The sequence below is a fragment of the Rhinoderma darwinii genome, chromosome 3, assembly GCF_050947455.1.
Source record: "Rhinoderma darwinii isolate aRhiDar2 chromosome 3, aRhiDar2.hap1, whole genome shotgun sequence".
NCBI classification, from domain to species: Eukaryota; Metazoa; Chordata; class Amphibia; order Anura; family Rhinodermatidae; genus Rhinoderma; species Rhinoderma darwinii.
Genome location: NC_134689.1, coordinates 71580768 through 71608316, shown reverse-complemented (window position 1 = coordinate 71608316; position 27549 = coordinate 71580768). Strand labels below are relative to the sequence as shown.

At 40.9% G+C, this 27549-nt stretch overlaps 1 protein-coding gene across 1 annotated transcript in view; it reads right to left on the bottom strand.

Moving 5' to 3' along the window:
• The window catches only part of DOCK2 (dedicator of cytokinesis 2), a 963684-nt gene that overhangs the window by 605074 nt on the left and 331061 nt on the right, over positions 1-27549 (bottom strand). The window contains exons 21-22 of the mRNA XM_075859372.1: positions 26311-26411; positions 25401-25535 (exon numbers count right to left, since the gene is read on the bottom strand). Of these exons, the coding sequence (XP_075715487.1) occupies positions 25401-25535; positions 26311-26411 (236 nt within the window). The remainder of the gene's footprint in view (positions 1-25400; positions 25536-26310; positions 26412-27549) is intronic.

Here is a 27549-nt window from a genome sequence, read left to right as displayed (position 1 = left end):
AGCTCGATGGGCGTTATTTTTTACCAGATTCAATTTTTTGGTTACCTATAGGGCTGGGTCTAAAAATATTAAGGCTGATGCACTGTCGCGTAGCTTCATGGCCAGCCCTCCTTCGGAGGAAGATCCTGCTTGTATTTTGCCTCCAGGTATAATCATTTCCTCGATCGATTCTGATTTAGTCTCTGAAATTGCTGCTGATCAAGGTGCAGCTCCCGGGAACCTTCCTGAGAACAAGCTGTTTGTTCCCCTGCAATTCCGGCTAAGGGTACTTAGGGAAAATCATGACTCCGCACTATCTGGCCATCCAGGCATCCTGGGTACCAAACACCTCATTACCAGAAATTATTGGTGGCCTGGGTTGCCTAAAGACGTTAAGGCCTACGTCGCCGCTTGTGAGGTTTGTGCTAGGTCCAAGACTCCCAGGTCCCGACCAGCGGGCTTACTGCGTTCGTTGCCCATTCCCCAGAGACCTTGGACACATATCTCCATGGATTTTATCACCGATTTGCCTCCATCCAAAGGCAAGTCGGTGGTGTGGGTGGTGGTGGACCGCTTCAGTAAGATGTGCCACTTTGTGCCCCTCAAGAAACTACCCAACGCCAAAACGTTGGCTACCTTGTTTGTCAAACACATCCTGCGTCTCCATGGGGTCCCTGTCAATATTGTTTCGGACAGAGGGGTACAATTTGTTTCATTGTTTTGGAGAGCCTTCTGTATGAAGTTGGGGATTGATCTGTCCTTCTCCTCTGCCTTCCATCCTGAAACCAATGGCCAAACGGAGAGGACTAATCAGTCTCTAGAACAATACTCAAGGTGTTTTGTCTCTGACTGTCAATTTGATTGGGTCTCTTTCATTCCCCTCGCCGAATTTTCCCTTAATAACCGGGTCAGTAACTCGTCTGGGGTCTCTCCTTTTTTTTGTAATTTTGGGTTTAATCCACGGTTCTCCTCCGTTTCACCTGGTAGTTCCAACAATCCTGAGGTAGAGGTCGTTCATCGGGAACTGTGCACAGTCTGGGCCCAGGTTCAGAAAAACCTAGAGGTGTCCCAGAGCGTACAAAAAACTCAGGCTGATAAAAAACGTTCTGCTAACCCCCGGTTTATGGTCGGGGATCTGGTGTGGTTGTCGTCTAGGAACTTGCGTCTCAAGGTTCCGTCCAAGAAGTTTGCTCCCCGGTTTATTGGGCCGTATAAGGTCATTGAGGTCCTCAATCCTGTCTCCTTCCGGCTGGAGTTACCCCCGTCTTTTCGGATACACGACGTGTTTCATGCCTCCCTCCTCAAACGCTGCTCCCCGTCCTTGGCTCCCTCGAGGAGACCTCCTGTTCCCATCCTCACCCCGGAGGGGGTGGAATTCGAGGTGGCCAGGATTGTGGACAGCAAGATGGTCCAAGGCTCCCTCCAGTACCTGGTCCATTGGAGAGGATACGGGCCCGAGGAGAGGACTTGGGTACCCGCCCGGGATGTTCACGCTGGGGTATTGGTCAGGAGGTTCCACCTGCGTTTCCCCAGTAAGCCAGGTCCACTTAGAAAGGGTCCGGTGGCCCCTCATAAAAGGGGGGGTACTGTAAAGGATCTGCCAGGCACTGCGGGGTTAACTCCCAGAACTAATCAGTCAGCACCTGAGAATACATCCCTGAGACTGACTCCTGCTTCCACCATTCAGGCTGGCAGGCTTAGGAGTGGGAGAGCCTATCGTAACCTTGCCAGACTCAGCTAGCTCCCGCCCTCGGTCTATTTAAGCCTGCACTTCCTGTCCCTCGGTGCTTGTTATTGCTTTTGTTTCCTTCCTTGTGGTTCCTGGCCCAGCTACAGCTCCTGCTATTTTTGATCCTGCTCCATACCGACCCTGGCTTACCGACTACTCTTCTGCTTTTCGTTTTGTACCTCGCACACTCCTGGTTTGACTCGGCTCGTTCACCACTCTGGTTGCTCACGGTGTTGCCGTGGGCAACGGCCCCTTTTCCTTGCTTGTGTTCCTTGTATGTTTGTCGTGTTTGTCGTGCACTTACTGAGCGCAGGGACCGCCGCCCAGTTGTACCCCGTCGCCTAGGGCGGGTCGTTGCAAGTAGGCAGGGACAGAGTGGCGGGTAGATTAGGGCTCACTTGTCCGTCTCCCTACCCCCAGCCGTTACAAATATATTGTTTTGTGGGGAAAAAAATAGTATAACTTTGAGTCTAAGGGTATGTTCACACGCAGTGAGCAAAAAACGTCTGAAAATACGGAGCTGTTTTCAGGCGAATACAGCTCCTGATTTTCAGATGTTTTTGTAACAACTCGCGTTTTTGTAACAACTCGGCCGTTATTGGAGCTGTTTTTCAATGGAGTCAGTGAGAAACGGCTCCAAAAATATCCCAAGAAGTGTCCTGCACTTCTTTTTCGTGGGCGTCTTTTTACGCGCCGTATTTTGACAGCGATGCGTAACATTAAGCCTCGTGGGAACAGAACACCGTAAATCCCATTGCAAGCAATGGGCAGATGTTTGGAGGCGTAATGGTGCCGTTTTTTCAGGCGTAATTCGAGGCGTAACGGCCCGAATTACGTCTGAAACCACTGCGTGTGAACATATCCTTACTATTTAATTATATGCTTACTGTGCTTATGAGTCCAGTGGTTGGTCGTACTCAGTGAATCTCAGTCTTATCTGCATGTAGCTCATACAGGGATGGCTTTCAATCATTGAGTAAGACCTCCCTTTGGACTCAAACGCACACTATGAATAAATCTGGTCAGCAAACTCTTAACACACAAACAAACGTTCATCTAATGAGGTAGCTTTGTCGAAGGACAGAAGCATGGTCCCAGGAGCTGTCTGCATTCATCTGATCAAGTGATTAAACATTTCCATTTGTAGTTCTATTCAGGGCCGCCATCAGGGCAGTACTAGTGATACTCCCGTCAGGTGCCCGGCCACATGTATGTCGCCCTCCCTCGCAATCCTCGCGGGCCCCCATTCGAAAATGCTTGCCCCTCCTTGCAACGCTCTCGGGACCCCCCCTGCAACGCTCGAGGCCCCCCTCCTGCAGACCTGTTGTAACTTCACGAACTGAACGGGGAAGATGCAGCATGAGAAGCAGAAGCTCTGTGTGGAGATCCCGTTCCCCAGCCAGCTCCTTCTCTACACAGCCGACCGGACCTGCAGGGTGGTGAGTGTCCCCCCCTCTCCATCCTGCTTCCCATCCCTCCTGACCCCACTTGTAGAATATATAAAGTATGTTGAAATGTTATTTACATTTTCCTAGCATTTTTTTGCCGTGATTTTCACAAAAATAGCATAGTTTTGGCGTGATTATATATAAATCGCGCCAAAACCGCGTGATTTGTGCCGCGATTACGAAATTTGCATAAAAAAAAGAATACAAAAAAATTAACAAATAGTGCTGTTAGGCTATATTCTCACAGTGCGGTCAAATCACGTTTTTACAGCAATTTTACATAAATTGTGTAAAAAAAAATGGGATTTGACCGCACTGTGTAACTAGACTAAGGCCTTATTCAGATGGCCGTGTTTGGTCCATGATATACGGAGCATGTATCGGCCGTATTTCCCAGGCCGACCACAATTCATGAAGCCGGACTCCTAGCATCACAGTTATCAATGTTGCTAGGCATCCCTACTGCTCCGCGGGAATACTGCCCCATACTGTAATAATGCTTTCAGTACGGGATCGGGGACAGTGTTCCCACGGGAAGGGAGGGACTCCTATGATTATAGATAACTGTGATGCTAGAAACCCGGCTGCCTGAACTGTGGACGGTCCGGGAAATATGGCCGATACATGGTCTGTATATCACAGACCGAACATGGACATCTGAATAAGGCCACTTACTTGTCTCCTATTTGTGGTGCGGATTGCGCACTGAAAATTCACTACAAATTACAATATAAGGCTTATTCAGACGAACGTGTGTGAAATCAGCCGTGAATAACGGCCGTTTTTCACGGCCGATTTGCACCCGTGCAGGACCCATTTTCACAGATCCCTCATATACTTGAGTCTACTGAGGGATCCGTGAAAATGCACAAAAATAGGACATGTCCTATTTTTTTTACAGGCCCTTCACATGGTCCGTTAAAGCAACGACCGTGTGAATAGCCCCATAGAAATACATGCAGCTGTGAGACGGCCATTAAAAAAAAGTCTGGTGTCACACGGACGATTAACACGTTAGTCTGAATAAGCCCTAACTCATGTGAAAACCCCATGCACGTGCAGCAGAAAAAAAGCTGTATGGAATTTAGGATGTGCTGCTGATTAATAATACCTTAAAGCAATATGCAATATCACGTAACTGTACGTGATAAGGGTTAGGTATATATGGGAAGTATAGAGCTTTAGAATCAGGGCGGCACCCCCTGAAACAAGCCATCGCCAACGCCCCCCCCCCCCGCCCCCGCGCCCCCGCGCGGCACGATCGGCTGTTAACAACGGTTGTTATAGCAGCCTGGGGGCCTAATGAAAGTCCCCAGGTCTGCCATCTTTGTACTCCTTTGAAGCTTTAGAGGAGACTGTCAGAATCACGATATACTGCAATACATTAGTATAGCAGTATATCATGCAGTGAATGATCATTGCAGTGGATCGCTGCTTCAAGTCTCCTAGGGGAACTAATAAAATAAGTAAAAAAACAGTCAAATAAAGTTTTTTTTTATGTTCCAAAAAAAAAAAGTCTTAAAAGTTCAAAAAACTTTTTCCCTAAATCAATGTTAAAAAAATAAAAGTTAACATAACTGGTATCACCGCGTCCTTAAAAGTCCAAACTATCGGGGGCGTGGCTTGCACTGCAGACCGGATGGTCGCATAAGTTCGGAGCTCCGGTGTAACGAGGCTACTCTAGCGGCAAAACACATCTAACAAGCGGCCACAACACTCACCCTGAATAGGGGAATGATACCGACAGAGATGGGCAGGAAGAAGCCCCAAAAAGCGGTGTCAGAGAGATCCTTGGACAGCTTCTTCTTCCCCGACGGAGGGATCAAAGATGGCGCCGCCGACTCACAGGCATCAGCAACACGTGAATGGGACCGCCCTGTCTCATCACGGAGAAGCGAGACAGAGCAAGAAGGTACGTCGGCTGATACCCCGGGAGCTCTACATACCAGCCAGTTCTCTTTAAATGATGACTGGTGCTCGCCAGTAACACACCCGGGGATAGTGACACCTCTACCCCAGAGAAGGGACTCGAGCCCTGGGATACACTTACCTGCAGTCATGAGGGAAAGCACTTCACCCTCCTCTCCCCCTGGTAGATCTCAGTCACCAATACGCAGCCCAGCAAAACACCGTCAGCGACTATCAAGCCCGGGAGAAGAGGGGAATAATCCACCGATTGTGGAATTAACAGACACCTTCACCTCATTCCAAACTTCTGATAAAATGGTGTCAGAGTCTACGCTCAAAGCCATGCTGCTGGCACTGCGCAGCTCTTTGCATCAGGACTTTACTAAAGTCATACTACCATTTCAAAGTACCATAACTGACCTGGGAGACAGGATCTCCACGGTGGAAAGTAAAATGGATTCCTATGCAGCGGCTCACAATGAAGTGGTAGATTCCCACAGCTCCATGGAAGATAAATTATCCAAACTACAAGCTAAAATGGTGGACTATGAAGATAGGAACCGAAGAAATAACATAAAATTCCGGGGGATACCGGAAAATGTTACCTCTGCAGAGTTACAGCCCTATCTGAAGAAGTTCACACAACGTTTATTGCCGTCATGCGTTGAATACGAGCTTAGCATCGACAGGGCGCATAGAATCCCTAAGCCTAAGAATCTTCCGGACTCCGTACCCAGAGATGTACTGGCCAGATATACATTTTTCACGACCAAAGACCGGCTAATGGAAAAGGCCAGAAGGCAACAACCACTTCCACCGCCATACACAAATATTAAGCTATTCGCTGATCTCTCAGCGGCGACTCTCCAGGCCAGGAGGGACTTGACAGACATCACAAATCCTCTTCGCAAGCATGAAATTCCTTACAGGTGGGGGTTCCCTACGAAACTTATAATAAACCGAGCTGGGGCTATCCACGTTGTTTCATCCCTCAGAGAGGGTATTGCCCTCCTAAAAAATTGGAACATTCAGGTGACACAAGCAACATCTACCCCAAGGGTTGGTCCCCCTTTGCGGCGATTGACAGAAGAATGGACTGTAGTTGGTAGTACCTAACTTTTAGCTGAGCCGTTTAAATAGTATTCAAGAGTGGCTCGAACACCGAGCATTGTCGTGTTTAAATAGTTCTTACTCCCCAGAACTATTGGTTCATCATGATACCAAGGCACTATGGTGCGGTAATGTATGTGCATTGTTTTTCTGTTTTTGTTTTATATGTTTGCTTTCAGTCTTCAATGTTTAACCTGATATGCGCATCATATTGTTCGATCAAGCAAAAGGTGCGATATTTGACCACAACCTATATGTCTAGTATGCCTGGCCCATATATACTCCACCGAGTATGCACATATTTGCAACACTCAGTCTCTAATAGACTCAATGGCTCTTAAGATTCTGTCTCTGAATGTGAAGGGCTTGAATAGCCCCTTCAAAAGATCTATGGTATGGAGGGAGCTTACTAAGCAAAAATGCGATGTTGCATGTATACAGGAGACCCATATATCTAACAGAGGGCCATCGCGAATGTGCCATAAGGCCTTTCCCACTATATTGTATTCATCATTCCCTGAAAAAAAGAGAGGAGTCCTTATTGCTTTCAGCAGTTCTAGTACTGTACAAATTCACCAGTCAGTGGTGGACCCGCTTAGCAGATACATAATAGTACATTGTTCTATTAACGCGGTAGAATACACTATAGTGAACCTGTATGCCCCCAACTGCAACCAATATAGATTTTTGAATAAATTACTGAAAAAAGTGAATGCCATTAAAAAAGGCCTATTACTTGTGTGCGGGGACTTCAATGCTATCTGCGATCCTTTACTGGATACCTCGTCTTCTCAGGTGCCGAGGAGAAATAAGATTGGCTCATTGAAACAGAGAGAGAACCTACATGATATTTGGCGAGTGCTTCATGACAGTGAAAAGGATTATACATTTTACTCAGCTAGACATAAATCCTATTCTAGGATAGATATGTTCTGGATAGACCAAAGATTGATAGACCACATTCCCTCGGCTGATATAGGGGTGATACACTGGTCCGACCATGCCCCCATATCAATTACAATAGCGACACAATATCCCCAAGTATCAGATTATGTATGGCGGGCTAACTCATTCATAATCTCACACACAAAGCTATCACAAGAACTACGAGAGTCACTAGCAGAATATTTCAAATTTAATGCCACTCCGGATATTAATGCATTTACACTATGGAACGCACATAAGGCGTGCATTAGGGGGACTTTTATACGTCTGGGTAGCAGGTTAAAAAAACAAAGGGATAGGGATATACAGGTGGCCATGGATGATATCCAAAAACTAGAATTACAAAACAAAAAGCAACAATCACTCCATGTCACCACTTCTTTGGCGAATGCTCGCCTACATCTGAAACGCCTGCTTCTCCAGAAACACGATAAGGCTCTCAACATAATGCGTACACGCTATTACTCTCAAGACAATAAATCCGGGGCATTACTTGCAAAACGGCTGAAAACAATAGCTCTCAAATCACGAATACCAGTAATTAAACACCCCGATAACTCTCAGCCTGTCCACACACCTAGGGGTATCGCTAATGCTTTCCAAGCATATTACAAATCTCTATATAACCTCAGAGATGATAGCACAACACCTCAACCTACTAGAGAGGGAATCAATTCCTTTCTTTCTAAAATAAAACTGCCCTCTGTATCACAGGAACAACTAAATGCACTGAATCTCCCAATGACCAGGGAAGAAATAAGCAAAGCTATCAAGAATCTTCCCCTGCATAAAGCTCCAGGCCCAGATGGCTTTTCAAATGACTATTACAAGACCTTTGAGGCCATTCTGACAGAACACATGCTACCAATGTTTAACCTGGCAATATCAACTGGATCATTTCCTAAAGAGATGTTGACAGCTCTTATTGTCACGTTACCTAAACCTGGGAAACCGACTGATTCCACCGCAAATTACAGACCTATTTCATTATTAAATGGAGATGTAAAAATCTATGCTAAAATACTAGCCAATAGATTACTATCCATAATACCAGTGTTAGTTAAAAATGACCAAACGGGATTTGTTACGGGAAGGCAGGCTCCAGACAATACTAGAAGACTGTTATCACTGTTACAAATAGTAGAGAAATCTATTTCCCCCGCGGTTTTTCTATCACTAGATGCAGAAAAAGCATTTGATAGGGTAAATTGGGAATACGCATTTTCGGTCTTGGAAAAATTTGGCTTGGTGGGCACAATACACTCAGCAATTCGGGCTCTATACTCTAATCCCGCAGCCAAGGTATATGTGAACAATACCCTATCGTCCCCGTTTGACATCACCAATGGCACTAGACAGGGATGCCCGCTCTCCCCGATTTTTTTTATTTTGTCTATTGAACCCCTGGCGGAAACTATTCGGAACTCCACAGATATAACTGGGGTAGTAGTAGGCGGGTCTACACACAAAGTGGCATTATTTGCCGATGACGTTATGCTAGTGGGTACAAACCCCATAACCTCTCTTAGGGCGACATTCGAAATTCTGGAGGAGTATGGTCGGGTCTCATACTATAAATTGAACAGGGAAAAGTCGCAAATCCTTCCTATTCACATACCCCTACCCCTGCTCCTGACTTTAAAAAGAGAATTTACACTAGACTGGCGCAATACGGATATTTCTTATTTGGGCGTTCACCTGACCTTTCCTTCTAACAAAATGTATCAAACTAATTTTCCCCCTATACTGTCAACTATAAAAGAGGACATTACCAAATATTCAAAATGTATCGTTTCGTGGTTTGGGAGAGTGGCGGCATACAAAATGCTGATTCTCCCCAAGCTCCTATACCTGTTTCGAACTCTACCGATTCATATTCCGCAGTCCTTCTTCTCACAAGCACATAATATACTTCTAAAATTTATATGGAACAATAAACGTCCCCGAATAGCGGCTAAAATCCTGACTAAACATAGGAGGGTTGGAGGACTGGGCTTACCTAGTCTCAAAGATTATTACAAAGCCTGCATTTTGGATCAGACAACATTCTGGTGGAATAACACAGGGGATAAAAGATGGGTGGAGATTGAGACTTCTATTAGCGGTTGCAAGTCACTACAATCTCTTCTAATTAACACTCTATGGCAACGACCTAATGGCCCTGCATTTCTCACACCCATCATAGTCACAAACAGCATCTGGCTTCAATTTATATCCACAATGGGACGGGACTCACAACTCCCATTAACTCAGATTCCTATATCTTTTTTGGAGGATCAGATCCCGGATCTGGATCTGAACACCTGGAAAGAATGGGGGATTGGGTCGATACATGACCTCTATGATCAGCATAACACTCTCCACTTCCAAAACCTCAGAGATAGATTCGACCTGCCACATAAAGAATTCTATAGGTTTCTCCAGGTGAGAGATTTTCTTCAAAGAGTAGTCCCCAAGACCGAATATGTTGCGGGAAATATTGTTAGACACCTGATACACTCGGGAGGGAAGAGCAAGGGGATCTCGTTCTATTACAACCTTCTGGGGGGGAAAAATATACTTGTGAAAACTGTGGCCATGCTGAAATGGGAAAGGGATTTGAGAATATCCGTCTCTGAGGAGCAGTGGGAAAGAACATTTCACTGTATATATAAAATATTTCGATGCACCTCATTTCAGGAGGCCATTATCAAAACCAACATGAGGTGGTACTATACTCCCTCCAGACTTCATTTAATGTTCCCAACCACTTCGATCTTTTGTTGGAGAAAATGTGGAGAGCCGGGAACCCTCTTACATACTCTGTGGTCCTGCCCAGTTGTCCAATCATTATGGATAGCTGCACATCAAATAGCACAATCTGTGGCTAACCTGTGCTTTCCTCTGACGCCGGAGTTGGCGTTGCTACTAATAGGTATAGGAGACATCCCGACTACCACACGGACAGTTGTAGCCCATATTTATATGGCTACCAAACTAACCATAACCCGACATTGGAAATCCCAAACACAGCCTCATGTGTTGGAAATCACAAATATAATAAACTCAACTTATATGTATGAGAAAATGATAGCGTCACAACAGCTCCAGTATGCCAAATTCCAAAGGTCTTGGGAAAGTTGGGCGCAGAGTTCTTACTACAGGGGATAGGAGGTGAGGGAGGGGAGGAGATTGGCTGAGTTGGCACGAACTGAAATCTGAATCTAATTCAGCTTACTATGCACATAACAAAAGGATAGTCAGGTTTGGAAAAGGGATCAATGGCTGTAATGTGATGTGATATAAAACAATGAATATTGATATGTCATCAGGTAACTTTGTTTGCTTTGTTTATATGTTATCCTTGTTTTTTGGATGTGAAAATATCGTTTTCAATGTAATGTTATGCAAAATTGGGAAAATAAAAACTTTTTTGATTTAAAAAAAAGTCCAAACTATCACAATATAGCGCTGTTTAACCCGCTGGGTGAATGCCGTAAAAAAATTAATATATAAAACACGCAAATTGCTGTTTTTTGGTCACATTAGCGCTCCAAAAAAAGGCATCAAAAAGTCGCATATACCCCAAAATCGTATCGGTGAAAACTACAGTTCGCCCTGCAAAATTTAAGCCCTCACATCGCTAAATTGATGGAAAAATGAAAACGTTCTGGTTCTCAGAATACGGCGACACAAAAAAAAATTTAATTTAGCAAATAGTTTTATTTTTTTAAAAGTGGTAAAACCTAAAACAAAACATATAAATTTGGTATCGCCGTAATCGTATCAACCTGCAGAATAAGGTGAATATGTAGTTTTTACCGCCTGATGGATGGCGTAAAAACGAAACCACCAAAAATATGGCGTAATTGCCATTTCACCCCACAAATATTTTTTTTCAGCTTCCCAGTACATTATGCGGTATAATAAATGGTGCCATGAAAAACGACAACTTGTTCCGCAAAAAACAAGCCCTCATATGACTGTATAGATGGAAAAATAAAAAAATTATAGCTTTTGGAAGGTGGGGAGGTAGAAACAAAAGTGAAAATCCGAAAAATGGGAAGGGGTTAAATCAGCTGCATGCCTATTATGTTTCAGAATTGTAACGTATTTCATCTTTTACAATATAAAGGGTTCAGTTGCCGTAAATCCCTAGCAAATTCTGTAACGCACACATTGAGGAATTTGGTGCACAAAATCCGCATTAAAACCGCAGGTAAAATCTGCACCTAATAGTGCGTTTTTTCATAAGTTTTTAGGTGCGGTTTTTACATTTTTATGCAGAAATAGGTGCAGATTTTATGCTGCAGATTTTTTTATTTTGATTTTTAAACTAGTCCGAAACAATTGAGATGTATCATATTTTCAAATACGCACCGTAGGTCAATTTTTGTGCAGAAAATGCGACATGTAGATGAGATTTCTTGATCTCATTTACTTTGCTGGTACTGTACTAAGGATTTGCCGCATGAAAATACCCGTGACAAATTTGCACGAAAGGTATGTTCACACTGCTTCGCAAAATACGTCTGAAAATACAGAGCTGTTTTCAGGCGAAAACAGCTCCTGATTTTCAGGCGTTTTTGTAGCAACTCGCGTTTTTCGCGGTGTATTTTACGGACGTTATTGGAGCTGTTCTTCAATGGAATCAATGAAAAACGGCAACAAAAACGTCCCAAGAAGTGACATGCACTTCTTTTTCGCGGGCATCTTTTTACGCGCCGTATTTTTACAGCGACGCGTAAAATTACACCTTGTGGGAACAGAACACCATAAAACCCATTGCAGGCAATGGGCAGATGTTTGTAGGCGTATTAGGGGCGTTTTTACGTCCGAATTACGTCTGAAAACAGTGCGTGTGAACATACCCTAATAAGTATTGTGTACATTTGGCCTAACAGAGTTTTTTTTAACTCACCCTAAGTCCCTGTTCACACATGTTGGATTTGATACGGATTTTGATGACATGCCGATTATTCTGCATCCCATGCACATGAGGTTTCCGCAACCCAGTTCACCTGCTGCAAAAAATTTTCCACATGTATTTTTGTCCGCACCATGAAAAGAAATCCAGCCCAGCAATAAGTAGCATGCGACTTATTTTGCATGGAAAAGCAGAGGATAAGCAACTTTGAATGACAATGGGACTTAGGCCTTGTTCACACAGTTTTTTGCAGGAAGAAAAATCTGGCCCGAAATTCCTTCAGGCTTTCTCTGCCTCCCATTGATGTCAATAGGAGGTCAGAGACGGAAATGCCCAAAGAAAGGGCATGTTGCTTCTTATTCTCGCGAGTGTTTTTTTCCGCTCGCGGGAAAAAAAACGCCTTCGCCTCCCGTTGAAATCAATAGGAGGCGATTTCGGCTGTATTTTGCCGCAGTTTCCAACGCGGTTTCCGCTACAAAAAATTCGGCAAAAATCTCTGTGTGACATCTGCGTCAGAAATCAAAGGGAAAGCCTCCGATTTTTGATGTGGAAAAACACGTTGAACTTTAATGGCAACGTAAAAACTGAGAATTAGTTCTCCTTACATCCTCACAAGCGCTTCCCCATCCCCCTTCACATCATGTTGTTGCCCTAAGTTTATTGTGCACGTCAGGAAATCTCCTAACGTGCACTATAAACAACGTAGACAATAATTTACAGGGCTCCATTATGTCCTTTTAGCCTACGTCGGGCTGGTAGACAATTCCGGAGTCCCCAGGCAGTGCATCACAAGTGCTCTACCCGTGGACTTTGTCCCTGGGAAAGCTCCTGACATCACTGTCCATATATGTAAAGTGACGTCAGGGAATTCTCCAGGGCTGGAATCCCTGGCCAGAGCGTTGCCAGGCTCCGGCCATGTACTCAGGCTTTGCAAAGCTTCGGACGTCACTTTACGTATATGGACATCAGGAACAGTGCCATAGTCCCTGGGCAGAGCGCTAGTAGAAGGCTCCAGCCCTGTTCATGGACAGTGACTTCAGTAGTTTCCCCTGGGCCATTCCCCGGGCAACGTATCCCATTGTATGCCATACAGTCGGATACGTTTTGACTAAATAAATCAAAATCCAGAGCATTAACTGCTCCATGGTTTCGTTCACTGTAATGGACATCAGCACCAAAATCAGTTAATGCGTATAACATACAAACGTGAGTACCACACTTTCCGTTGCCCACCCCCGGTAATGGAGGGGGGGGCCCAGACATCTTGGCTGTATGGGGCCCAGAAATTCCTGATGGCAGCCCAGTTCTATTCTACTACAACAATTTTTAGCAGATCAATGAAAGTAAGCGCACTTTTCCTCAACATATACACACAAAGGATGAGATGATCATAGAGAAGCTAGGTAACTTTATTGTGTAACCATGTCAGACCTGTTTGGTCTGTACTATTCTAGATAAACTCATGTATGTGTATATTTTATAGAATTATACATATATTTGATCATGTGACTGGTTTTATAGATGGATATACAAAAGACTCTTTATGCAATTGTGTAGTAGGAGATGCTATAAATTGCTTTATCTTAATCTTAATCTGGCATTTTGTGCTCTATACATACTAGTGGCAATTGAACATATTTATGCATCAGCTGAAATGTAACATTAGCATTGACTGCTTTATTCATTTCTTATCCTTTCTGCAAATGCATTAACTACTTAGCTTTCATAATGATTTATTGAACTTAAACATAGAAAATAGAATGAAACTTTGGTTTGAAAAAAATGCCTCTTTTTGTACAGTATTAGGCCCCATGCACACGAACGTAAAAACGCCCGTAATTACGGGCCCATAAACTTCTATTGGCCACGGGTACCTCCCTGTAAGCTTATGGGAAGGTGCCCGTGCCGTAGAAAAATATAGAACATGTCCTATTTCAGGCCGTAATTACGGCACGGGCAGGCCCATAGAAGTCTATGGGGCTCCCGTAATTATGGGTGACTACGTGTGTGCACCCGTAATTACGGGAGCGTTGCTAGGCGACGTCAGTGTCATAGTCATAGTCACTGTCCAGGATGCTGAAAGAGTTAAACGATCGGCAGTAACTCTTTCAGCACCCTGGACAGTGACTTCCGATCACAATATAGATCAACATGTAAAAAAAAAATAGAAGTTCATACTTACCCAGAACTCCCTGCTTCTTCCTCCAGTCCGGCCTCCCGGGATGATGTTTCAGCCCATGTGACCGCTGCAGCCAATCACAGGCTTCAGCGGTCACATGGACTGCCGCGTCATCCAGGGAGGTCGGGCTGGATGTTGAAAGAGGTACGCGTCACCAAGACAAGGCCGGGTAAATATGAATTTCTTTTACTTTTACTACAGAAAGGGCTGCCCCTTCTCTCTATCCTGCACTGATAGAGAGAAGGGGCTGCTGATTAGTGCAGTGCAATTTTGCAGCGAAAACGTGCCCGTAAATATGGGTGGAATACTGGTGACACCGGACCCGTATTTACGGGCACGGGTCCGTAAATGCTGGTGCAATACTGGTCGAATACGTGTGACCAAGGACCCGTATTTACGCCAGTATTTACAGGAGGAAAAAAATACGTTTGTGTGCATGAGGCCTTATAGGTTACAGATATAGTAGATAAAACTGCCTCACACAGAAAGATATATAAAATGTAAATATGTTAAAGGATAACTCTAGGCTAGATATTCATTGGGAGCCGCTACTTAACAACAAAATATATGACTGACAGTTGACAGGTGTCACTCACATTTTGTATAGTGTAGTATGGACAGAAGCCGGGGTAAGGGCTTTGTGTCTTACTCTCATAGTAAAACAATAATAACCTAACTTTTAACTTTGTTGTTACTCATGTATTTTATAAAAGCCATATTGTACCACATGGAGAGCAACATTATTTGTAACCAATGTACTTCAATAACATATAATTGTAAACCTTAACTCCTTCCCGCTCCAGCCATTTTTCAGATTTTAATTTTCAGTTTTCCCTCCCCACCTTCCAAAAACCATAACTTTTAAATTTTTCCGTCAATGTAGTCCTATGAGGACTTGATTTTTGCGCCAAGAGTTGTAATTTTTCGTAGCACCGTTTATTGTACCATGTAATGTACTAGGAAACTGGCAAAAAAAACATTATTTGTAGGGTAGAAAATGAGAAAAACAGCGATTCCTGCATTATTTTTTGTGCTTTGTTTTTACGGAATTCACCGTGCAATAAAAAAAATGTTAACTTTAGTCTGTGGGTCAAGACGTTTACAGCGATAACAAATTTATCGTTTTTTTTTCTATATTTTACTACCTTTACAAGGAAAAAACAAACTGAAAAATACAATTTATTTTGTGTCGCCAAATTCTGATAACTTTTTTATTTTTTCATCGATTCGGCGGCATGAGGGCTTATTTTTTGCGGGATAAGCTGTCGTTTTTAAAGCTACCATTTTGGGGTACAAGCAAGGTTTTGATCACTTTTTATTCCATTTTTTTCTGGGAGATGAGGTATCCAAAAAATAGCGATTCTGGCGGGAATTTTTTTTACAGCGTACACCAGGCGGGCTAAATAATTATTTATTGTAATAGTTCAGACTTTTACGGATGTGGCGATACCTATTACATTTATTTATTTATTTTAAATGTTTTGGGGGGAAATGGGAAAAGGTTTTTTTTTTAACTTTTGATATTTATATTTTTTGTACATAAAACAAACTTTATTTCATAGATTTTTACTTCTTTTATTAGTCCCCCTAGGGGACTTGAACCAGCGATCGTTGGATCATTTGCACTATATACTCAATACATTAGCATTGCAGTACATCGTCTTTCTGACAGGCTTCTATTAAGAAGGCAGTACTAGGAAAAAAAGCAAAAAGGGAGACACGGCGCCAAGTGGCGTGATCAATAGTATAAGGAGCAAAAAAAACGGTACATAAATGCTCACCTGTTCAGTGGCAAATTACCGGCATGTAATTTGTATCAATAGCTGCTGCCAATCCCGGACGCAATCCCCGTGGAGATGCCAAAGAAATATAGAAGTAAGAGAAAAAACGGGATAAACGGCGCTGCTTGTAAAGGTACGGTTTATTAGAAGGATGCTACGCGTTTCGGCGCCGGACCGGCGTCTTCATCAGGCATGTCGCAGGGTTAAAAACCACATGTATATATACCAAATACCATAGGGTAAATTACAAACTGATTGGACCAGTTCAGACCAGCCTCCTGGCCAAAAACCGCCAAAAACAGCAGGTCAAAGTTCAGAAGTTGATACAAATAAAGAGAGAAAAAAAAAAGGTCAAAGTTCAGAAGTTGATACAAATAAAGAGAGAGAAAAAAAAAAAAAACAGCAGGTCAAAGTTCAGAAGTAGATACAAATAAAGAGAGAGAAAAAAAAAAAATAAATAAAAAAAAAATAAATAAATAAAAAAGTAAATAAAAAAGGGAAATGCAATATGCAAACATATAACAAGGAAATAACAATATATGACTAGGATGATTAGATAAAAGACATGGATCACAAATCAGAGTGAACTACCAGCTAGTTTACGATAACAGAAATAAAAAATATATATAATTATAATAACAAACATTGCTAAAGTACATACGTGATGGTAGTTTAAGAAAAGGGCAGCGGCCGTTGTATGTTGCCAGGAAACACATACACAATACAATCCGGAAGAGGTAAAGCGGTCTCAATGGAACGCATGGTGGAACGTTGTCAGGGAAACCACTGACAACAAAAAAAAGTGAAGCACAGTGATACGCATAATGGACCGCAGATACGGGCGATATGCTGGGATTATAAAAACAGGATTTACCTGATTAATACAGTAATGAATTACAATAGAAGATTTAGAAGGACATAATAAAGGACCTAACCCGGGGACATATAGACAATTAGGACGGCAATACCAGATACAATAGCCGAAGAAATTCAATATTGATTTAGACATGCACGAACTATAAATAATAATTAATAATATTATTATAGAGCGTAAAGAAATATATATATATATAAAAAAATATATAGTATGAACAAGCCTCAGCTAATAAAATTCACATAAAATGTTAGGGTAAAATTACATAGCACAATGATAATAATACTTACAACAAAACTGCATAAATGAAGATAGAAGGGTTATTGTAAAATAGTAACATAACGCTTATGAGGAGCAAAATCTAAAAGCAAGGTTAAATTAATCGTCAAGACTTCTATATCATTAACCCCTTAAGGACACGGACAATTTTGGCCTTGAGGACCGAGCAATTTTTTGTAAATTTCCTTCTTTGCATCCCGACGCTCATAACGCTTTTATTTTTTGTACGACGTAGTTGTATGAGACTTTGTTTTTTGCGGGACGAGTTGTACTTTATGTACGTACCATTTTTTGGTACAAATACATTATCGTTTAATTTCTATAAATTTTTAATTAGATTAAAATGCAGAAAAAAAGCAGTTGTCCAGCAGTTTTAATATTTATTTTTTTACACCATACACCGATCATAATAAAGAATGGTATACATTTGTAGTACAGGTTGTTACGGTCGTGGCGATACCAAATATGTCTATATTATTTTGTGTTTTGGGACTTATATTTTAAAAAGTTGATTTATTATAAAAAATGTGTGTTTCTGTGTATTTTATTTACTTTTTATTTATTTATTTACCATTATTTTTTTTTTACATTCATTTAACTTTTTTTTTTAATCCCATAAAGGGATTTATCATTTTGATTTTGATTTTGTAACTGTAATGTACTGGCATAGATCTATATGCCAGTACATTAGCCTGTTACTGATCGTACACAGGCAGTTGTTAGGGCATACCTCAGTATGCCCTAACAACAGGAAATATGTTCAGACAGCCCTGGGGTCCTTCACTGGACCCTGGGCTGTCTGGCCATACGAGTTGTTGGCTTTGATCGCGTCACAGTTATATTCTGTGACGCAATCAATGTGCAGTCCCCTCTCCTTGAACGCCGCGATCAGCTGTCATCGCGGCGTTCAAAGGGTTAACAGCGGAGAGAAGATGTTTCTCTCCTCTCCGCTGTCAGAGCGGGGCCGTGGCTGTGTATTACAGCCGTTGCCCCGCTCTCAATCGCACACACAGTAGCGCGCAGGGACGGCTGTCACACAGGACGAGTATGCTCGTCCTAATGCGCGAAGTGCTCGCTGCTCAGGACGAGCATACTCGTCCTGTGTCGGCAACCAGTTAATCCAATACGGGAGTATGGTTAAAAAGCAAGGTCAACAGTTATATAAACATAAACATAAGATCATTAATCCAATGCGGACTCTGTAATATCGTTAAGACCATTGGGATATAACGTTCCCAATTTATATATCCAGAAATTTTCCCTTTGCTTTAATCTGGTAAATCTATCGGGTATATCGATAGGTATTCTCTCTATAGGAGTTACAGTAATAGCGCCAAAGTTACAGTTATGTACAGTGGCAAAATTTCTGGATATATAAATTGGGAATATACCGTACCCCAATGGTCTTAACGATATTACAGAGTCCGCATTGGATTAATGATCTTATGTTTATGTTTATATAACTGTTGACCTTGCTTTTTAACCATACTCCCGTATTGGATTAATGATATAGAAGTCTTGACGATTAATTTAACCTTGCTTTTAGATTTTGCTCCTCATAAGCGTTATGTTACTATTTTACAATAACCCTTCTATCTTCATTTATGCAGTTTTGTTGTAAGTATTATTATCATTGTGCTATGTAATTTTACCCTAACATTTTATGTGAATTTTATTAGCTGAGGCTTGTTCATACTATATATTTTTTTATATATATATATATTTCTTTACGCTCTATAATAATATTATTAATTATTATTTATAGTTCGTGCATGTCTAAATCAATATTGAATTTCTTCGGCTATTGTATCTGGTATTGCCGTCCTAATTGTCTATATGTCCCCGGGTTAGGTCCTTTATTATGTCCTTCTAAATCTTCTATTGTAATTCATTACTGTATTAATCAGGTAAATCCTGTTTTTATAATCCCAGCATATCGCCCGTATCTGCGGTCCATTATGCGTATCACTGTGCTTCACTTTTTTTTGTTGTCAGTGGTTTCCCTGACAACGTTCCACCATGCGTTCCATTGAGACCGCTTTACCTCTTCCGGATTATATTGTGTATGTGTTTCCTGGCAACATACAACGGCCGCTGCCCTTTTCTTAAACTACCATCACGTATGTACTTCAGCAATGTTTGTTATTATAATTATATATATTTTTTATTTCTGTTATCGTAAACTAGCTGGTAGTTCACTCTGATTTGTGATCCATGTCTTTTATCTAATCATCCTAGTCATATATTGTTATTTCCTTGCTATATGTTTGCATATTGCATTTCCCTTTTTTATTTATTTTTTTATTTTTTATTTATTTTTTATTTATTTTTTTTTTTTTCTCTCTCTTTATTTGTATCAACTTCTGAACTTTGACCTTTTTTTTTTTTTTTCTCTCTTTATTTGTATCAACTTCTGAACTTTGACCTGCTGTTTTTGGCGGTTTTTGGCCAGGAGGCTGGTCTGAACTGGTCCAATCAGTTTGTAATTTACCCTATGGTATTTGGTATATATACATGTGGTTTTTAACCCTGCGACATGCCTGATGAAGACGCCGGTCCGGCGCCGAAACGCGTAGCATCCTTCTAATAAACCGTACCACTACAAGCAGCGCCGTTTATCCCGTTTTTTCTCTTACTTCAATATTACTTTGGCATCTCCACGGGGATTGCGTCCGGGATTGGCAGCAGCTATTGATACAAATTACATGCCGGTAATTTGCCACTGAACAGGTGAGCATTTATGTACCGTTTTTTTTGCTCCTTATACTATTGATCACGCCACTTGGCGCCGTGTCTCCCTTTTTGCTTTTTTTCCTAGTACTAATTTTCGGGCCATTGCTCATACCCCACCTGGGTGGCTTGGATCCCGTTTTATGAGGTACTCCGTGCACTCTTGCCCCATATGAATTCAAGGATAACCGTGCTGGAGACCCTCTGACACTGGCAGCCTCTATTCTACCTTCAACTACTACTCCGGTTTTGCCTTCAACCACTACTCCGATTAACAACAAATACCTTTTTTCTGTGATGGATTTCATCAGAGAAAGAGCTACCACTCGTGATTGTCTTTTCACACAATTGACATCCATGGACTCCCATGGGGATGGGACTGTGCCTGTAAATAACCCCACCAATATTGAGGAAATGAAGAAAATGACTAACTTGTTTCTACAATTGGAGGATCTATTGAAAGAGGAATCCTTCCTAAGCATTGACTGTCGTTTTTTGGACATGTATCTGTCAGAAAAAATAGCCCCTAGGGGCCTCAGGGTCTATTTCAATACCCCGTATCTAAATGATGAAGATTTCTTTATTGAATGGGTTAAAGCTCTGGAACTGAGCAATGCAGGGCTTATCAAATGTCTGCACAAAAAAAGATCTGACATTTGTGCTGGTCTGTCTAGAACTATAGAGGACCTGAGTGAGCAGTTATATTGTTTTTCTGATTTTCCAGATTACAAAAAACTGGAATTATCTACTATTGAACGTCTGCATATATTTGAAAAAGAAACCATTAGCAGAAAAATGAAAAAACTCAAACGTGATAGAGATGATTATGTTGACAACAAGTTGGGGGACTGGACATCTAAACCCCCTCCCACCATACGTCCGCTCATGGACCGTTATAATAATAATTTTAGAAATAAACCTGATACTCCTCGTATTAATTTATCATATTCCCGCAAACGTTTTAAATCAAAACATGGCCTAATTAGAGACGAGACATCTACAACTAACCTTAGCATTAATTTGAATACACCCACCCCTGTAGTCAATCTGAATAAAAATAATGGCACATGTAATCACACCATTCCCATGGCCCTCATTCATAAGTCTGTACCAGCCCAGATTCCTACCGGCCATGCATTGTCCCAATATCCCAATCCCACTAATTGCATAGCTCCTATGAATCTTACTACCACAAATACCAAAAATATTTCCAAAAATAATAACCTATTGGGACAAATACCTCAACATGCATTCAAGTCCGCCAATTTGGATGCTCATCTTAAATTATTTAACCTCATCCCTGACACTCCGCCTAGTCTTACCTCTGATTTATTTTTTGAATCCCCTGTATTTAATGATTCTATTGATGTTGATGTAGCATCACCCCTCCCATCATGCTTGCTGAACATTTCTGTACACGACAATCCGGTCCCTTTGGACAATCGACATACGAGGACACACCCACTGAACATGACCACGGATGGTTTAGAACCTATTTTTGATAATACCCTGGGAACTGTGTCTTTTTTAGGACTCCCATCGCAGTTCACCCGACCCCCGATCACTCCGATATCCCGATCACAAGATATTCTTCTGCCTTTTTTAAAAAGTCCAAAATCCCAAACCATCACTACCTTTTTTCCAAGGATACAAAAGATTACAATAAAAAGAAAACTGGAGGAAGAACCAGAGGATGTAGAGGGGGCAGACACAAGCCCCTCCCTGCTTCCAAAAAAGCACAGACAGAAACAATAAAATTGTTCAATCTATCCAAATATAATCTTAATACTGATGAAACAAGTTTACTGTCCAAGGGCCTTTCTTTTTGCCCTACTACCTCTGCCGATGGCTTCGAAATTTTTATGGACCTTAATAGGTTTATGCGTAAACTAACACTCCTACGACATTTTGCACTAATACCCAAAAATTCTCTACCTGAGCTCCCACACCAAATGGTCCTATCCCCCCATTGTCCTAAGCCCATCAGTGTAGACGTTCGGCCTAGATCTACGTTTTATCCCCTCCACCACCGTGGACCAGCTCTTGAAACTTTTTATAACCTGGTCAGTAATGATCTTAAAACAATAGAACAACCCATACATTCTCTGGATAACCTTACGCGATCTGAGCGTATTTCATTAAAGAATCTCCAAAAGAACCAACATATTGTTATACGGTCCGCAGATAAAGGTGGTGGGATTATCATCCAGGATCGTTTGGATTATACCAATGAGGCCTATAGATTGCTGTCCGATACTAATTACTATGAGAAACTGCAATGTAATCCAATACCCTTGTTTCAAACTAAATATAAAAATCTTATTGAAACCGCTTTCAGGGATCAGATTTTAAATAAAAAAGAAAAATTATTTTTAACTGTTCCATTTCCTACCACACCGTTCCTCTACCACTTACCTAAGGTTCATAAATCCCTATCTAATCCCCCTGGTAGACCCATCATATCTGGAATAGGGTCCCTTACAAGTAATCTATCCCACTTTATAGATATTCATCTCCAGACACATGTGTCTAAATTACCATCTCATTTTATAGACTCAACTGATCTAATTAGAGAGCTGTACCACTTACAAACCATTCATGATTTTACGGATCTTTGGTTTTTAACAGCAGATGTTTCATCATTATACACGAACATCCCCCATGACCTTGGTATGCAGGCATCACAAACCTACCTAATGTCTGATCCACGATTACCAAACAACCAGATCAATTTTTTAATGGAGTGCATTGATTTTATACTTCAACACAATGTGTTCACATTTGAAGGGAGTTTTTATAGGCAGTTAAAGGGCTGTGCGATGGGGTCGAGATTTGCCCCATCGTACGCCAATCTGTACATGGGGGCCTTTGAAGATTTTTATATTTATGGTAATGATAAATTTAGGGACAATATTATATTTTATAAACGGTATATCGATGACCTCGTTTTTATTATCAAAGGTGAGGCGACAGTTATTTCAGATTTTATCGAGCATCTTAATGATAACAGTTATGGTATCTCCTTTACACACACATCTTCCCGTGAATACATTGATTTTTTAGATCTTACAATTATGAAAAATGGTCACCTCATTAGTACTAAAACACATTTTAAAGGAGTTGATGTGAATAGCTACTTGGATTTTAAAAGTGCACATTACCAACCTTGGCTAAAAAACGTACCCTTTGGCCAATTCAGGCGGATAAGAAAAAACTGCACTAATGACAAAGATTTTTCGACTGAATGTAATTTATTAAAAAGAAGGTTTAAACAAAAAAACTTCCCAGCAAGCCTGATTATGGGAGCAGAATCGAGAGCAAAGGCATTAACACAATTAGATTGCATTAATCCGAGTGCTTGTATAGAGAAATCCACAGATTTTAATTGCAATTTTATTACTACTTTTAACAAAGGAAGCAAATTAATTAGTTCAACAATTAATAAACATTGGCATATCCTTAAGAACGACCAATATATGAAAAGTATTATTCCCACTAGACCCAAGATCACTTATAGAAGGGCTAAAACATTGAGGAATTTAATTGCACCTAGTAGATTACGGAAAATTAATTGTGACCCTCATAAAACAATTTTAACATCTAATGGCTCATATCGTTGCGGCAAACCAAGATGCCTCTGTTGTTCCAATATTGCGAACAAAATAACTAATTTTATATCGGTAAATACCAAGGAAAGTTTCCAGATTAAAAACTTCCTCAACTGCGGGAGCGACTATGTTATATACCTATTACAATGCACATGTGACCGTCAATACGTGGGTCGTACCACCCAAACCCTTAGAAATAGGATCAATAAGCATAGATTTAATGTCAGGACTGGTTTCGTTAAACATAGTGTATCTCGCCATTGTGCCACTGTACATAACTGTAACTTTGGCGCTATTACTGTAACTCCTATAGAGAGAATACCTATCGATATACCCGATAGATTTACCAGATTAAAGCAAAGGGAAAATTTCTGGATATATAAATTGGGAACGTTATACCCCAATGGTCTTAACGATATTACAGAGTCCGCATTGGATTAATGATCTTATGTTTATGTTTATATAACTGTTGACGCTCTATAATAATATTATTAATTATTATTTATAGTTCGTGCATGTCTAAATCAATATTGAATTTCTTCGGCTATTGTATCTGGTATTGCCGTCCTAATTGTCTATATGTCCCCGGGTTAGGTCCTTTATTATGTCCTTCTAAATCTTCTATTGTAATTCATTACTGTATTAATCAGGTAAATCCTGTTTTTATAATCCCAGCATATCGCCCGTATCTGCGGTCCATTATGCGTATCACTGTGCTTCACTTCCGGGATTTTTGTTGTCAGTGGTTTCCCTGACAACGTTCCACCATGCGTTCCATTGAGACCGCTTTACCTCTTCCGGATTATATTGTGTATGTGTTTCCTGGCAACATACAACGGCCGCTGCCCTTTTCTTAAACTACCATCACGTATGTACTTCAGCAATGTTTGTTATTATAATTATATATATTTTTTATTTCTGTTATCGTAAACTAGCTGGTAGTTCACTCTGATTTGTGATCCATGTCTTTTATCTAATCATCCTAGTCATATATTGTTATTTCCTTGTTATATGTTTGCATATTGCATTTCCCTTTTTTATTTATTTTTTTATTTTTTTTTATTTATTTATATTTTTTTTTCTCTCTCTTTATTTGTATCAACTTCTGAACTTTGACCTTTTTTTTTTTTTTTTTTTTCTCTCTTTATTTGTATCCATTTCTGAACTTTGACCTGCTGTTTTGTTTTTTTTTTTCTCTCTCTTTATTTGTATCAACTTCTGAACTTTGACCTTTTTTTTTTTTTTTTTTTTCTCTCTTTATTTGTATCAACTTCTGAACTTTGACCTGCTGTTTTTGGCGGTTTTTGGCCAGGAGGCTGGTCTGAACTGGTCCAATCAGTTTGTAATTTACCCTATGGTATTTGGTATATATACATGTGGTTTTTAACCCTGCGACATGCCTGATGAAGACGCCGGTCCGGCGCCGAAACGCGTAGCATCCTTCTAATAAACCGTACCTTTACAAGCAGCGCAGTTTATCCCGTTTTTTCTCTTACTTCAATATTAAGAAGGCAGGGCTTAATAGGAGCACAAAGATGGCAGACCTGGGGGCCTTCATTAGGCCCCCATGCTGCCATAGCAACCATCGCCAACCTGCTCGAGCGTGATCCTGCTCGTTACTTTAAAGTGTTGGCTGTAACATACAGCCAACACCCGCATTGTATGGAGCGGGCTCCACACGTCCCCTACCCAGCTATGTAAGTCTGGAAAATGTATTTTGAGAACCCCATGATGTTACATTTAAACTGTGAAACTGAATTTCACAAGTAGTGACAAACTTTGTGTAAACCCTCGAGTTTCCCATGATCATCCTAGAGTAGAACGGCATCATTACAGTGGTATACATTTTGCAAGTCTTAATATTACATCTCAGTGGTATAGCAGTACTAATCAATTACAAGGTACTTCAAAAAAACATGCTTACTGTGAAAATAATGTCCTCGACCGCACAATGAACTTGAACACATATTCCAATGCTTTCAAAGTCCTTAGAATTGGCTCACACTGCTCTCCTCTGCTGGAAACATCTAAATATTTCTTCAAAACAGTCATTAGTTTCCTGTCAAGAAAATATTTTCCAAACAGATTACGGTTTATTTTCTGTGCTACATAAAAACATTGAACCATAACACAAAATTATTTCTGAATCATTCATTTATTGTATGTAAAAAGGTGAGTCATGTGTAATTCATTTACATCGACTTATTCAAATTAATGAACTAAGGGGTTGTGTAAAAACAGCGCCACTCTTGTCCATGAGCTGTGTCTGGTATTGCATCTCATACCCATTAAAATGCATGCGAGCATGAGCTGCAAGATTACACAACAGCCCATGGATAAGAGTGGTGCAGTTTCTAGAAAAATAGCAAACCATTTTTTTTAAAATCCTAGATAACCCTTTTAAGCTATGCGTTACAATATATTTCTTTAAATGTAAATTAAGCACAATGAATACTAAGATTTTTACTATTGTCTTCTAAGGTAGTTGGATGGCATAAGTGATGCAGGATTCGCACCAGTTATGCCATTCCCTGGTGTTAAAATAGTATCGTCATGTGACCGGCCCCGCTGTACGCTATGTAAATCGATGTACTAGTGCTACTGCTTGTAAATAGAGTACAGCGGGCCGGTCACATGACGAAGAGTCGTCAAAAATGGCCTTACCTTGCCATTGCGCATGCCTGGTCATTTCTATGGCCCTGCCGAGAGCTATCTTCGGCAGCCCTATAGAAATTAGTGGCGCAGTGTTTCTTTTTTGTATTCCTTCAACTTAAATCAAAGCCTCTTTTTAGAACAAGTATTAGTAAAATTATGACTTGTAAGACAAAACTTACTTATAGGCCAGGGTGGCACTAAAATGTTGCTTTATGTAGGCTTCTAAAACTGTGTTAAAATGTTGAAATTTCCGATCAGCAATGAGTCCTATGATGTAAATCTGAAAATAGAAAATTATAAAATTATGCTATAACAAAATGATCGGTAGGGATCTGACCTCTGGGACCCCTGCTGATCCTAAGAAAGAAAGCATCATGATCCCTATGTCTATTTTTTTTGCTCCGGTCTTTCCACCACATAGATCAATTCTAGTAAAGAATCCTTCTAGTGAAGTTCCAAAGATGGTAGATGGGAGCGCCGCAGTGCCGGGATAAAAAAAATTTGAATGAGCTTTGGCCCCATACACACGAACGTGCTTTTGCGGCCGCAATTCCCCCCGCAATTCCCCCGAAAATCCACTGGAGAATTGCGGCCCTATGACCATGCACACGACCATGGTTTTCATGGTCCGTGCATGGCCCGGGAGCCTGGACCACAGAAAGAACGGGCATGCTTTATACGGTCCAGGCTCATTGAAAATAATGGCTGCGGCCATGTGCATGGCTCGCGATTTGTGGGCGGCTCGCGGCTGACAGTCTGCTGCCGGCTGACTCGAAAATCACAGCCTAAAGGCATAAATACTAAGAATAATAGAAGTCCTGGAACCCCCACCATTTAGGAATTTATGGCATATCTTAGTTCACACATATAGGTATAGGTGTGGCAGGAAACCTTACCACTACCACATTGGAAAAACAAACTTTTTCGTAAACCCCTTGGGGCCGCAGCCATTTTTGTTTTTTCTTCCCACTTTCCTAGAGCCATAACATTTTTATTTTTCCGTCAATGGAGTGGTGTGAATGCTTATCTTTTAGAGGAGGAGTTGTAGTTTCTATTGGCGCTATTTAAAGTACAATATAAGATACAGGGAAAATGAAAAAAATGTATTTGTTTAGTGGAATTGGAAAAAACTGATTGCTCCATTTTTTATGTCTTTCCTTGTTCGATAATAAGGACAGCTAAACTTTATTCTGTGGGTCAATATGATTATTGTGTTACCATTTTTTTTAATGTTCTACTAGTTTTATAAAGCAAAAACTATTTACTAAAAAAAATTGTGTTGTGTCGCCATATTTTGAAAACAATAATTGTTTTACATTTTTCGGCAATTGAGCAGTGTGAGGGTTTATTTTTTGAGGGACGAGCTGTATGCTTTTTATTGCTACAATTTTTTTGGAACATTTATTTGCTTTTTTTCC